Source organism: Lipotes vexillifer, unplaced genomic scaffold (genome assembly GCF_000442215.2).
Source record: "Lipotes vexillifer unplaced genomic scaffold, Lipotes_vexillifer_v1.1 scaffold515, whole genome shotgun sequence".
Classification (NCBI taxonomy): domain Eukaryota; kingdom Metazoa; phylum Chordata; class Mammalia; order Artiodactyla; family Lipotidae; genus Lipotes; species Lipotes vexillifer.
The window spans coordinates 708,662-723,180 of NW_006772017.1; the positions used below are offsets into that span (position 1 = coordinate 708,662).

A 14,519-nucleotide genomic window follows, 5' to 3' on the forward strand; every position below is an offset into this window, starting at 1 on the left:
TTCCCTAGAACCAGCATCCCCTCCTACCTCTCATGTTTCTGAAACCTCAGTGATATCTCTACCTCCTGTCCCTTATTTGCTCCCCGCATTTAATTATTCTGAAGCTATTAGAAGGATGCCTCTCACACTGGTCTCCTCTCTTCCATCCCTGCTGCCCCAATCCGGGAACTTCTCACCTGACCCTCTGCAAAGGTTTTCTAGCAGATGTCCTCACCTCACGCTTTATTCCTTCTAGAGCAAAAACTGTCACGGCTTCACACTCTCCCTAGTGCCCCTTGTGGATGCCCCTCACCCGTGCACCAAGTCCGTACTCTAGCACAAGATCAAGGGCTCTCTTTGGTCTCAATAACATCTTTCCTACCTGGATAGAGCGGAAGAGCTTTGGTGCCAGAGAAACCTAGGGACAAATCCTGGGGCTGCCCGTTGCTGGCTGTAAAATGGCAATGCTCTCCACCTGGAAGGGCAGCTGTGAGGATGGAAGTGGGATTGGGGCTGGCCTTATGGCTGACCTGCATCAGGTGGTCCACAGAGGGAAGGAGGCACCCTGCCCGCCTGCCTGCCCTTCTTCACACCCCATCTGGGCGTACTGGTTCTGACCGAATGTTCCTCCAGCTTCCAGTCTCCACCTTAGCTAGTGCTTTTGCTTCTCTCTAGAAGGTGTTTACCTTCCCTCCTTTCCAAAGAAGCTCTACCAGCCATCAAAGCCCAGGTAGACCCCTTCACAGGCAGCATTTCTGTGTCCTGCCATCTGGATGTCATCTTCCTCTACCTTTAACTCCCAAATCTTTGTTTTTTTTGTTTTTTGTTTTTTTAAAAATTTTTTGCGGTACGCGGGCCTCTCATGTTGTGGCCTCTCCCGTTGCGGAGCACAGGCTCAGGACGCGCAGGCTCAGCGGCCACGGCTCACGGGCCCAGCTGCCCCGCGGCATGTGGGATCTTCCCAGACCGGGGCACGAACCCTTGTCCCCGGCATCGGCAGGTGGACTCTCAACCACTGTGCCACCAGGGAAGCCCCATAACTCCCAAATCTTTGTGTGCACTTTTCTTAAAGATGCTTTCCACATCTGCCTTGTATTACCATTATGCATGTGCTTGACTGTAACCTCCAGTTAGTTTTAATTTCTTGAGGATGATCTTTTGCATCTTCCCCCTGTTCAACCACGGACATCTACTGAGTGTCTCTTGTGTACCAGGTCCTGGGCAAAGTGTTTGGTGAAAAATGGGATCCTCTCATTACAGAGTTTATAATCATTGACTCTCCACAGCTCCATGCAAATATATTTGTAATATGGGTTCAATGAATGTAAAATGAATCCATATACTTCGCAGAAACAGTATAAGTAACTTACACAAAAGCTTTGTGCGAGTAATCCTCAATTCTATTTTCAGGCTCTGAACAATGAAGCAGCTTCCCTATGGAATAATTCTAAGTTAGAAGTTGAGAAGCCTTCACTTCCATTTCCCTTCTTTAATCTCAGGGAGCAGTGGTTTTCTGCTGTCTCCTTTTTTCCTCCTCTTTTCAATGTACTTGAGAAGTGCACAGTTCTCCAGTAGTGCTGAGAAAAGTACAGCATCACATTTGAAGTCTGTCCTAAATACATAATAGTTTGGTTGAGAATTGGATTTACTTTGAGATTTTCCCTGCCTTTTCCTTGTTGGACCTGGAAGGGTCCCCTAAGGTGATCTGGCACGGGCTGGGGCGGTGCATTTTGGCGGGAAACTGTTAATACACCCTAGGGCCATCTGAACGCCGACACATGCTTATTAGAGATGATTTCACTGCATTTAAAGACATCTGCACTCAACATGGGGAAGAGGAACCACGGAAATCGCATTTGCCTTTGGAGCCTGCCCCATCGGAGCGTCGGCGATAATCAGGGTGATAATAGATGCTCTGATTACAAAGGCGGGAAGTCTTCAGTGCCAAGAATGATTTTAGAGTGATCAGAGCGGAGGTCAAATCTAATTTCCTGTGTTTGACAGGAAGGAAAACCACCAGACCGACTCACAACATCATCCATGGGAGCCTAAGGTCCTTTGAGCAAAAGGCCAGGGAAATACTTTCCCCATGAGCCACAGCCATGGAGCTGAGCAAGGTGGTCTGGCTTGTCTTTATGGGGAGGCTCTCCAGGTGATGAATGTGGAGGGGAAGTGGCTCCGCTCCTGGCACCTGGTACTAGCTGTGGGCATTTTCACTTTTGCTCTCTGAGGTGCCTCACAGTCACACAAGACAGCAGCGGGAAGCTGTCACACCTCGGGACCTGCTCAGTTTCCAAAGCACATGAATTAGCTCTAGGAGGAAGAGAGGGAACTTTCCAGCAGGTTTGAAGAGCCTTTGCAATGGCCTGTGCTCACACAAAGATAATAAGCACACTAGCCCCTCCAGCTGCTGCGAAGATGTCAGGAAGACAGATGGGTCTGGCCTGACACAGCCAGGCCAGGCAGATGTGACTGGACAGCAGTCAGACATGATAGAGGTGAAAATATCTTGCTCCTAAAGGAACAGAGCACGCAAAGCGCTTGCCAACCGCCTTTATGGGAGGTGGCATTCTCCAGCGCCGAGAACTTCATACGTGGTTGGGTCTGTTCCCTGGGCGATGCGGGAGACGTGTGTATAGTAAAACCCAGCTGTGAATGGATGTAGAATGAAGGATGGTGGTGGCTGTTTCTAACGCTGAACTCACATCCACCAGGAATAGACTGACTGTGAATCTGACTAAAGCAACCCCGGATATCTTCACAGCCCCGGTACTCGTGCTGCTGCCTGTGAGTCGCTCTCTGTCTCACACAGACCCACAAGCACATGCATAATTTCCTTTTGTTCATTCATAATTCAGAGGAAACTTTTTAGCTAACAATAGAGTCATGTGGAAGAATGGAAGGAACAACGAGCTGGGAGTCAGAAGCCCCTACCACCCACCCTCTGTGCAAGCGTCTCTGTGCTTCTTTGGTGTGAAATAAGGAGTTGGGAAAGATCTCCAAGGTCCCTTCACACCACAGGCTGTCCCGGGCAACATGAGGGAGCTCCTCTCTCATACATCTGAAGCCTCATCAGTGCGTCTGTGTGCAAAGCACAGTGAATGCAGAGCCAATGGCCAGGTTTTGAGCCCCTTCCTGGACCTGATCATTCTATTCTCTATGAGCCTCCGTTTCTTCGTCTTGTTTCTCAAAAGTATTGTAGGAGTCAAGTGACTATATGGCTTTGGGCTGGAGCCTGACAAGAAGCAGCTTGGAAGGAAGCCCATCAGTCTCCAAAAGGGGCCCCTCAGAATCATTTAACATTTGTTAACGTTTGCCTCTCTGGAATTGGACGCTGTCAGCGAGCAGGGCCCACATCTGTCTTGCTCACAGCTCCATCCTTGGACCTCAAAAGAGGCCCTGGCATATTGTGCTCCATAAGTATCTTCTGGCCAGGACTGACCAACATCTCTTTGAGTCTTAGTTGCCTCACCTGTCAAACACCTACCATGTTGTGAGGATTAAATAGGATAATGTGAAGCATTAAACGGTAAGAATTAATCAAAAGATAGTTGCTATTCTTATTATTATGTATCATTCCATAATGGCCAATAGATTTGTCTTCCTAAATTCTGTGGTCATCAGCTCACTTCCCTGTTCAGCCATGTCTGGTTTCCACGGAGTAAAGAAAGCCCAGTCTGCTTGACTTGAACCCCAAATTTCCCAGCATGATTTCCCTTGGCGTCCCTGCGCAAACCCTTCTCTTTGCTTGGAATGAATAAGCCGTGTGGCACCTTCACTCATTCCCCACCCCCCACATCGAGTGCTGTCCCCATTCTTCTTTCTCTTGCTGAATTGTTCTCTATCCATCACCCAAGACCATACCCTGTGGAATCAAACTCCAACCCATGGAAAGCATATGAGTGGTAATGACAATGTCAGAGTCACTTCAATTCTGAAGCTTGGACATACTTGTGGTTGGGAATTCTACAGCATCTCCTGTTAATGCAAATGTCAGGAAGCTTTTGTTATCTAAAACCTCTTTATAGTTCTTAGTGATTATATCTTGGATGAGAGACAGAGGAGAGGTCTCAGATTTTCACCTGAGTATCAGCAAAAAACAGGGAAACGTGTCCTTTGAATACATCCCTTCAGAGTCCACTGACAGAGGCGATGGGCATGATGTATCAAGACAGCAGGAGGAATTACAAACAGTGCTGCAAAAAATTTCCTTGCACATATCTCTGAGGAAGTTTTTATAGGTTATGTTCCTAGAAGTATTATTGGGTCATAGGACATGGAACATATTTAATGGAATATATACAGTCATTTGGGTAGCATTAGCACCATAATGATATTGGGTCAATCGATGGGTATAATTTAACTATTGATTTATTCATTTTTATGTCCTTTAATAATATTTTATAATTTTTTAAATAAAAGAGTTGCACATTAAAAAAAAAAAAAAAAAGACAACAGGACGCCAGGGTAGGTATTCACATGAGAGAGAGGACTGAGAAGTTTGTCATGTCATCGATACCTACTGTCCTGTGCAGCCTCATGCCACTTTCTGGCTTCTGCGGTTTTAAACGATTTTGATTAGCACCATGGGGGAGAATCCATTTCTAGGTCCCTTCCAGGTTTATGACTTAGGTCAAACCCCCTTAAAGAGATATGGTTTCTTAATACCAACTGCTTTCACTTGGGATGCAATTTCAGAGCAATACTGAGCACTTCTTTGGGTGGAGGGAAAACTTAACAGCCCTCCGGAGGGCCTGCAGCCGGCACCTGGACTGGCAGCTAGGTGACAAATGGGTAAGGAGGCCAGGGGTTTTCTCTCCTACTTTAATATACTGCCACTCAATTCAGCATGGTTTATCTCCATGGTTTCCAAATGCGTTTAGCTGTGCAAACTTTGTTCAAACTACACAAATGTAGAACCCCACTCTTCAAATGTGAAGAGGCCCTGGTTAAAGAGGGCAGTGTTGGAGTACCATCTGCTCCCATCCCCTCTCTCCTATGCCCTAGAACCTCTGAGGGACCCCTTGAAGCCCATTTTGCATGGTTTGAAAATCCCTGGGATAATTTTGAAAGCCACCTTTGGAGTCAGTTGAAGTCAAATCCTGACTCAACACTTGACTGACCTTCTCTTGATCTTCAATTGCTGTATATGTAAATTGAATATAATAATACCTACAATAATAATATATACTTGCTGTAATAATAAATTATAAGATATAACTTATAATAAGTCAGAAATATTGTGTGGAAAGTGTCTGGTCCACAGTAGGTGCTCAATAAATAGCTATTTAGGATATGCCTCAAACAGGCCCCTTTCCTGGGGCTGCGAAGGATTCAAATGTGAGTGAGAGACCTCATGAAGCTGAGAGTCTGGCTCCGACTATGGGACAAGAGAGAGGAAGTACTAGAGATGAGGAGACAAAGTGCCACAGGAGGAAACAGGAGGGAAGGAACATTTCTAATCAGCAGTGATTGAAACTGCCAGTTGCCGACCCAATCTTTTTTCCACTTCTGCTTACATCTTCCTGGCCACGGTCAGTGGCTTGCTTGGAGTGGAAGGCAGCAGGCACTGGTGGGCTCCATTTCTCTGGTCTCACCCAAGATCCTGAGAGGCAGAAGTCTTGAGCTAGTGGGGCTCTCCTGGGGTGCATCTAGGGCTCTGGCAGAGGGGGCTCTCTCAGAGCTTGCTCTGAGCAAGGGTCTGGGCTTCCCTTTGGCTAGATTACTCAGACAGTAGATGAGGACCTAATTCCAGGAGAACAAAGGGCTGAAGCAGAGATGAAAAGGAAGGACAGGGGGGCTGTTGGAGTTGGGATGGGAGTTCATCCCAGGACTCTGTTGGGAGGAGGCAGAAAGAGAAAGGGGGAGGGAGCTTAATACCTGAGACCCCTTTGAAGGGTCCTGGATTCCCCTCATCTGGGCCACCAGATGGGCTGGGATGGGGCAGACAACTCTTCAGTGACAGATGGAGTGGTAGAAGTTCTCTCCATTCAAGTCGTGCCTTCCACTTACTACTTGAAATCCTACACTTAAGACATAGGGTCTAAGATTTCACCAACTTAAATAGAAGAGTAAATATCTCCTTTTTTTCTTTTTTTTTTTTTTTTTGCGGTACGTGGGCCTCTCACCGTTGTGGCCTCTCCCGTTGCAGAGCACAGGCTCCGGACGGGCAGGCTCAGCGGCCATGGCTCACGGGCCCAGCCGCTCTGCAGCATGTGGGATCCTCCCGGACGGGGGCACGAACCCGTGTCCCCAGCATCGACAGGCAGACTCTCAACCACTGCGCCACCAGGGAAGCCCACTATCTCCTTTTTAAAGAATGGCAATACTCTTAGGTTTATGAGTCCATTCAATCAGCCTGGTGTCCTGTGATCACCACCTCGAGCAGCTGGGAATTGCACTGAGGAGAAGAGGCTGAGAGAAGGAGACGTGTGACGGGCAGAGGGACCCCAGGATGAGGGCTTTGACAAGCAGAGGCAATGTGAGGGTACTGGACTCCATGGGGGGAGTGGAGTGGGGTAGAGAAAATGAATGTTTACCGAACACCTACTATATGTCTGATATTACACTAACTCTGGGGATAAACCTAGGAAATAACTGCTGCCCCTCATTTACTTTATGATGCGGGTTTGTGCCAGATTTTGTTCCCTTCTCTTGTTCTTAGAAATCAGATGCAACAACGTCTCTCCCCTTTGGAAAATGGGCTCTGCCCACTCAAACCTGCCTGGCCGACGGCCCTGCGTGACAATGTTGGGGAGCAGGGCCATCCATGTTTGGCAAGAGCCCCCATGGCTGAGGGAACAGTGCCTTGCCCCTCAAAACTGCCTCCCCTCCTCGGCCCACAGAGGCTCGTCTGTGATGGTGAGGCTTTTTGAGGGGAGTGTGCGGAGGATCTGGGATCATACGCAATAGCTCACCACTGTGGCTGTCAGGGCTGTCAGGGCTACCAGTGGACGAGCCAAGGCTCAGAACAGAAATGCCAGAGAAGACAGCCAGCCCGCAGGAGGCACCAGAGGGGCAAGATGAAGACTCCCTGACTCCCGGGCCTCTGGCCTCCTTTCTTTAGAGTTCTCAGGTGTAGAGTTGATGGGCTGTGATCTGTTGGGTGTGTTCACGTGATCTGTCATTGCTGACATTTATTGAGCTCTTACTAACTCTTAGGCCTTGTACTAAATACACATATGAATTTATTTAATCCTCCCAACAAACCTATGAAGTAGGTGCTATTATTATTATTCCAATTTCACAGGTGAGGAAACTGAGGCACAAAGAAGTTCAGACTTGCAAAAGCTCACACAGTCAGAAAATGGCAGATCCAGGATTCCAGCCCAAGCCATCGGGCTCCATAGTCCATATGATTATCCACTATGCTCTATTCATACTCAAATACTGAATTGAAAATGATTTTTTTAAATAACATAAATCAAAATGGACATCAAGCTACCCCTAGAATGACAGTACCTTCCTACACTGCATTCCAATAAGCTAACTTTAATGGGTGAGACAGAAGTAGCATCATAACCAGTATTGTGGGGGGCCTTTCCTAGTGGTCCAGTGGGTAAGACTCTGGGCTCCCAACACAGGGGGCCCCGGTTCGATCCCTGGTTGGGGAACTAGATCCCACATGCATGCCACGACTAAGAGTTCACATGCCACAACTAAGACCCGGTGCAGCCTAAATAAATAAATAAATGGAAAACCAAACCAAAACAAAAAAAACTTACGGGACAAAAAATAAAAATAACCAGCACTGTGGGAATTTTACTTAACTCTGGTCTGCCCATGTGTTTGTACCCTGCAAGAGTCAACCACTGTGCAAGAGAAAAGTCTTTAGCAACTTCTGGTTCTTCTTTTTCCGGGCACAGAGCTAGCCTACACCTCTCAGATTCCTCCAGAGTTAAGTGTGGTAAAATGGCCAGCTCTTGCCAATGAAATGTGAATAGAAGCATCACTTCCAGGCTCTAGGGAAACACGTTCATCTTCCTCGTTTGTTCCTTCCGTTTCTACCGCTAGATGCACGGGGCATGGAGGCCATAGGGGACAGGAGAGCCATGAAATGGACAGATCCTGGGTCCCTGAGTTGGGATACACACACCAACTAGGAACACCCACTTTGGACTCCTGGATAAAAAAGGTTCTATTGTATTTGAGCCACTGTACATTTTGGATTCTACTTTTTCCTACAGCCTAACTTACTCTAATACACCATTTTCTTTGCTTATGGTCAAAGGTTGAAGTGAGCTGCCCTCAAGAACAACAAAAATCCATGAAGGGATTTGTGGAAACTTCTAATTTCCCAGTGTTGCTGTGTTCAAACCGCCACAGTCCCCCGGTCTCCCTACATTTGGTGGTCCCAGGGCAAGGGCAGAGGAGGTTAGGTCATGGGGAAGCCAGTGCACGCATTACATTACCACATCTGTTTCCTTCAAGAGAGGTCCCGTTTCTCTTGGGGCTGGAGCCAGGGGGCCTCAGCCCAGGTGCTGAGGGGCCTCCAGAGGACATGGGGCTGGTATGGGGACCACCGACTGTGGTGGCTGAGCCTCCCCCAAGGTGGCCGTCTCCAGAGTTCTGCCTCTTGCAGCACAATGAAGAGGAGGTGGGCAGGGAGCCCCTGTGGCTAAAGGCGGAGGAGGAGTCCACGCTGTAGCGGCTCATGCTCGCAGGGTTCACCAGGCACTCCTCAGTGGCGACCGTTTTTGCTAAGCAAGAAGGCAGAGCAGAGAAGCAGTGATCAGAGAGCAGTTCAAGAAGACACCTGGCGCCGAGTCTTGGCAAACCTTTCCCCAGCAGCACAGGTGCCGCTATCTGTGGGGATGGCAGATGAGAAGGAATGGATACCGCGGCATAATCCCAAATAGCTCACCTCTCAGCAGATTGACACCTCACCAACGAAGCATATTTTAGTAGGGATTGGGACATGTGACCCTCCATGTTCTGAGGAAAATTTGATTACCTTGGTCATTGATGACTTGTAAATAAAATTCAAACAAAGGTCTTTCTCCCTCCATGGCTCTGCTCCTCCAGGAGTTTCCGCCAGCTTGTCAGAATCTCCCTGCTCCCTCTTTTCTTGCCCATCACCACTGCCTCCCGCACCTGGCCCATGATTCCTGGGGGAGATCAAGCCAGAGTCACAGTGTCCCAGAGTTAGGAGTAACAACTTTGGCCTGGGTTCTTTTTTTTTTTAACATCTTTATTGGAGTATAATTGCTTTACAATGGTGTGTTACTGTCTGCTTTATAACAAAGTGAATCAGCTATATGTATACATATATCCCCATATCCCCTCCATCTTGTGTCTCCCTCCCACCCTCCCTATCCCACCCCTCTAGGTGGTCACAAAGCACTGAGCTGATGTCCCTGTGTGATGCAGCTGCTTCCCACTAGCTGTCTATTTTACATTTGGTTGTGTGTACATGTCAATGCTACTCTCTCACTTCGTCCCAGCTCACCCTTCCCCCTCCCCTTGTCCTCATGTCCATTATCTACATCTGCGTCTTTATTCCTGTCCTGCCCCTAGGTTCATCAGAACCTTTTTTTTTTTTTTTTAGATTCCACTTATATGTGTTAGCATCCAGTATTTGTTTTTCTCTGACTTACTTCACTCTGTATGACAGACTCTAGGTCCATCCACCTCACTACAAATAACTCAATTTCATTTCTTTTTATGGCTGAGTAATAGTCCACTGTATATATGTGCCACATCTTCTTTCCATTCATCTGTCGATGGACACTTAGGTTGCTTCAATGTCCTGGGTATTGTAAATAGTGCTGCAATGAACATTGTGGTACATGACTCTTTTTGAATTATGGTTTTCTCAGGGTATATGCCCAGTAGTGGGATTGCTGGGTCATATGGTAGTTCTATGTTTAGTTTTTTAAGGAACCTCCATATTGTTCTCCATAGTGGCTCTATCAATTTACATTCCCACCGACAGGGCAAGAGGGTTCCCTTTTCTCCACACTCTCGCCAGAATTTATTGTTTGTAGATTTTTTGATGATTGGCCTGGGCTCTGACACAGGTGTGATGGTGCTTCCTCCCCACACTTTTAGTTCCAGTACACACAAGGGCACTAACCTTCCACCAAAGCTAACAAACTAGGGACACAAATGCTGATCTGGATGGCCCCATGGTCTTCCCCAAACCCTGCAGATGAGAGAGAAAGAACCAATCTAAAGTGCAAGGGGAGTAGAGGACCTGGAGACTCTGCCAACCTCATCATCAGCTCCCCCACCCAAGTAGATCAGGACTTTCTACACTTTTAAAGCTCATTCTTGCAGCCTGTTGAACTCTGCGAGCTATACCTGTGGCCAAATGGTGTGGGGTGTTTTGCTTTGTTTTGTTTTGAAGAACAAAGTCCAGAGGAATTATAGGGATAGAAAGAGGAAGAAAAATATTCTAGTAATTCCTTTTCTTCAGTCCCTCCCACCCCAGACAAGATCATATCTGTCCAGCCCCATCAACAATCATCTATATACTACACATGATCAAAACAGATATAGACATTCCCCAAAGGCATTAGAATAACAAAAACCAAGGGAATCCTCCAATGTTGGCAATGAGTAAACACATTTGGGCCACAAGATCCAGATGTCTTTTTCATGTATGGATTCCTGGCACAACACAGATATTGAAAGATTAAGAATAGATTTTATTAGGGGAGCTAGCAGGTCTTCTCATAGATGGGGATGCATATGCAGCTTGCCTGGAAATAAAAACCATTGCATATGGAATGCAGCTAAAGCAGTGCCTAGAGAAAATTTGTAACTGTAAATACTTATATTTAAAAAGAAGAACATTCTCAAATTAATAACCTAATCTTCCTCATTAAGATACTGGGGGGGAAAGGGCAAACTAAACTTAAAGCAAGCAGGAGGAAGAAAATAATAAAGATTAGAGTGAAAATTAATTAAACAGAGAATAGAAAAATAGAGAAAATCAAAGAAACCCAAAGCTGGCTCTTTGAAAAGATCAACAAAATTGGCGAACTTTTAGCTAGACTGGCCGAGAAAAAAAGAGAGAAGACTCAGATTGCTAGAATCAGAAATGACAGAGATGACATTATCACCAATCTCACAGAAATAAAATGGGTTATTAAGAAATATTACAAACAATTCTATGCCAATCAGTTAGGTAACTTAGAAGAAATAGACAAACTATCAAAACTGACAAGAAGAAATAGACAATCTGAATATAAAACAATTAAAGAGATTAAATTAGTCATCAAAAAACAAAGAAATCCCAGGCTCGGATGGCTTCATAGGTGAATTCTACCAAGTATTTAAAGAAAAATTAAAACCAATTCTTCACAAATTCTTCCAAAAAGTAAAAAAAAAGAGTGCTGTGGACTGAATTGTGTCCCCCTCAAATGTTCATATGTTGAAGCCCTAGCCCCCATTGCAACTATATTTGGAGAGAGGGTCCATAAGGAGGAAACAGAGGTTAAGTAAGGTCTTAAGGTTAAGACCTCAACCTGATAGGACTGGTTAAAAAGAAAGTGCTGACAAGAAGAGGAAGAGACATGAGAGAGCTCTCTCCCTCTTCACACACGTGCACAGAGATGAGGCAACGTGAAGACACAGAAAGTGGCTGTCCACTAGCCAGGAAGAGAAGTATCATCAGAAACTAACCCTGATGACACCTTGATCTCAGACTTTTAGCCTCTAGAATTGTGAGAAAATAAATTCTGTTGTTAAAGCTGCCTAGTATGTGGTATTCTGTTATGGCAGCCAGGCAGACTAATATAAGGAGGGAATACTTCCCAACTCATTCTATGAGAACACTAATACCCTGATACCAAAACTAGACAAAGTCATCACAAGAGAACTACAGATCAATGTCTCATTAATATGGATGCAAAAATTCTCAACAATATACTAGCAAAACAAATCCTTAACATACAAAATGCCTTATACATCATGATCAAGTAGGATTTGTTTCAGGGGTTGGTTTAACATCTGAAAATCAATTAATGTAACATGTGATATCGATAGAATAAAAAACAAAGATCATGTGATTATCTCAATAGATGCAGAAAAAGCGTTCGAAAAAATCCAACATTGTTTCATGAGAAAAACACTCAACACACTAGGAATAGAAGGGAACTTCCTCAAGCTGAAAAAGGGCATCCATAAAAAAACCTACACTTAACATCACAGTTAACGGCGAAAGACTGGATGCTTTTCTTCCTAAGATCAGGAACAACACAAAGATGTCTCTGTTCTTGCTACTTCTATTCAACATTGTATTGGAGGTTCCAGCCAGGGCAAGTAGGTAAGCATCTAATTTGGGAAGGAAGAAGTAAAACTATCTCTTGTATGTAAAAAATTCTAAGGAATCCAATAAAACACTTTTATTAATTGAAATTAATAAATGAATTCAGTAAAGTTACAGGATACAAAATTAATATGCAAATATCAATTGTACTTTTATACATTTGCATTAAACAATATGAAAATGAAATTGGGGAAAGAATTCAATTTATAATAGTATTAAAAAGAATAAAATACTGAGGAATAAATTTAACAAAAGAAGTATAAAACTTATGCTCTAAAAACTACAAAACATTATGGAAAGAAATTAAAGAAGATCTAAATACTTAATCGGAAAAAATTCCATGCTTATGAATCAGAGGACTTAATATTATTAAGATTATTACCATCTTACACCCTAAATTCATCCATGGATTGAATGCAATTCTTGTCAGAATCTCAGCTGACTTCTTTGTAGAAATTGACAAGCTGATTCTAAAACTCATATGGATTTTCAAGGAACCATAAATAGCCAAAACAATCATGGAAAAAGAAGAACAAAGTAGAGTAGTCACACTTCCCAATTTTAAAATTTACTACAAAGCAATGGTGACAGAGACAGTGTGGTACTGACTTAAGGAGAGACATATAGAACAATGGAATAGAGTTGAGAGTCCAGAAATAAACCTATGAGTCATGTTCAACTGATTTTCAACGAAGGTGCCAAGATCATTCAATAGGAAAAGAACAGTCTTTTCAACAACTGATGCTTGGACAATTGGATATCCGCATGCAAAACAATGAAGTTGGACCCTTACTTCATACCATACACGAAAATTAACTTGTCATGGATCAAAGACCTAAATGTAAGAGCAAAAACTTATAAAACTCCTAGAAGGAAATATAGGGGTAAATCTTTATGACCTTGGGTTTGACAAGGTATTGTTAGATTTGACACCAAAGGCATGAGCAACAAAAGAAAAAATAGACATATTGAATTTATCAAAATTTAAAACTTTTGCATTTTGAAAGACACTGTCAAGAAAGTGAAAAGAAAATCCACAGAATGGGAGAAATTACTTGCAAATCATACCTCTGATAAAGAATTCATATCCAGAGTATATTAAAAAAACTCTTACAACTCAACAATCAAAAGACAAACAACCCAATTTTAAAATGGGCTTGAATGGACATTTTCCCAAAGAAGATAGACAGATGGCCAATAAGCACACGAAAACTTGTTCTAAATCATTAGTCATTGGGGAATGCCAATCAAAACCACAATGAGGTACCACTTCACACTCACTAGGATGGTTATAATCAAAAAGTCAGATGATAGCAAGTGTTGGTGATACTGTAGAGAAATTGGAACCCTCACACACTGCTGGTGGGAATGTAAAATGATACAGCCTCTTTGGAAAACAGTCTGGCTCTTTCTCAAATGGTTAAAAATAAATTCACCATACAACCCAGCAATTCTACTCCTAGGTGTGTGTGTATGTGTATATATATATATGTATATGTGTGTGTGTGTGTGTGTGTGTGTGTGTGTGTGTGTGTGTGTGTATATATATATATATATATTCCCAAGAGAAATGAAATTTCCACATAAAAATTTATATATGGATGTTTACAGAAACGCTATTCATAATAGCCAAAATGTGGAAATAACTCAAAAAACTATCAACTGATGAATATATAAACAAAACATGGCATATGCATACAATGGAATAATTTCAGGCATAAAAAGGAAAGAAGTACTGATCCGTGCTACAGTGTGAATGAGCCTTGAAATGTTATGCTAAGTAAAGACACTGAGCCACAAAAGACCACATATTAAATGATTCCATTTGTATGAAATGTCCAGGATAGGCAAATCTATAGAGACAAAAGTAAATTAGTGGTTGCTTAGGATTTGGAGGTTGGGGGAATCGGGGTTGACTGGGGTGTTAGTTGCACATATGTTAAAAACCATTGAATAATACACTTTAAATGGGTGAATTGTATGATGTATGAATTATATCTCCATAAAGCTGCTTTTAAAAACTCATTGCGGAGGCCCAGTGTTTGGCTGTAAACACATTTTTGAGAGTGTTGTACAGTCAAGTCCAACACTGCTTTGGCCACTTGGACACAGGAAAACTGAGCAGCAAAGGGTAGGCATGCATGCTCTGTGCCTCATGCTTTGTGGCTAACGCAGTGCGGAACGATGTCTTCAGGAACCTGGAACTCTGCACCTTCCCCTAGATGGCCTCTGTTGCATCTTCCCTCCTGGTCAGAAGACATCAGCA

General features: G+C 44.0%; 1 protein-coding gene across 2 annotated transcripts in view; it reads right to left on the reverse strand.

The window, feature by feature from the left end:
• The window catches only part of SCML4 (Scm polycomb group protein like 4), a 59,275-nt gene that overhangs the window by 3,825 nt on the left and 40,931 nt on the right, over positions 1–14,519 (reverse strand). For both annotated transcript variants that reach the window (XM_007447252.1, XM_007447251.1), the window contains one exon: positions 8,391–8,678. In XM_007447252.1, the coding sequence (XP_007447314.1) occupies positions 8,391–8,678 (288 nt within the window). The remainder of the gene's footprint in view (positions 1–8,390; positions 8,679–14,519) is intronic.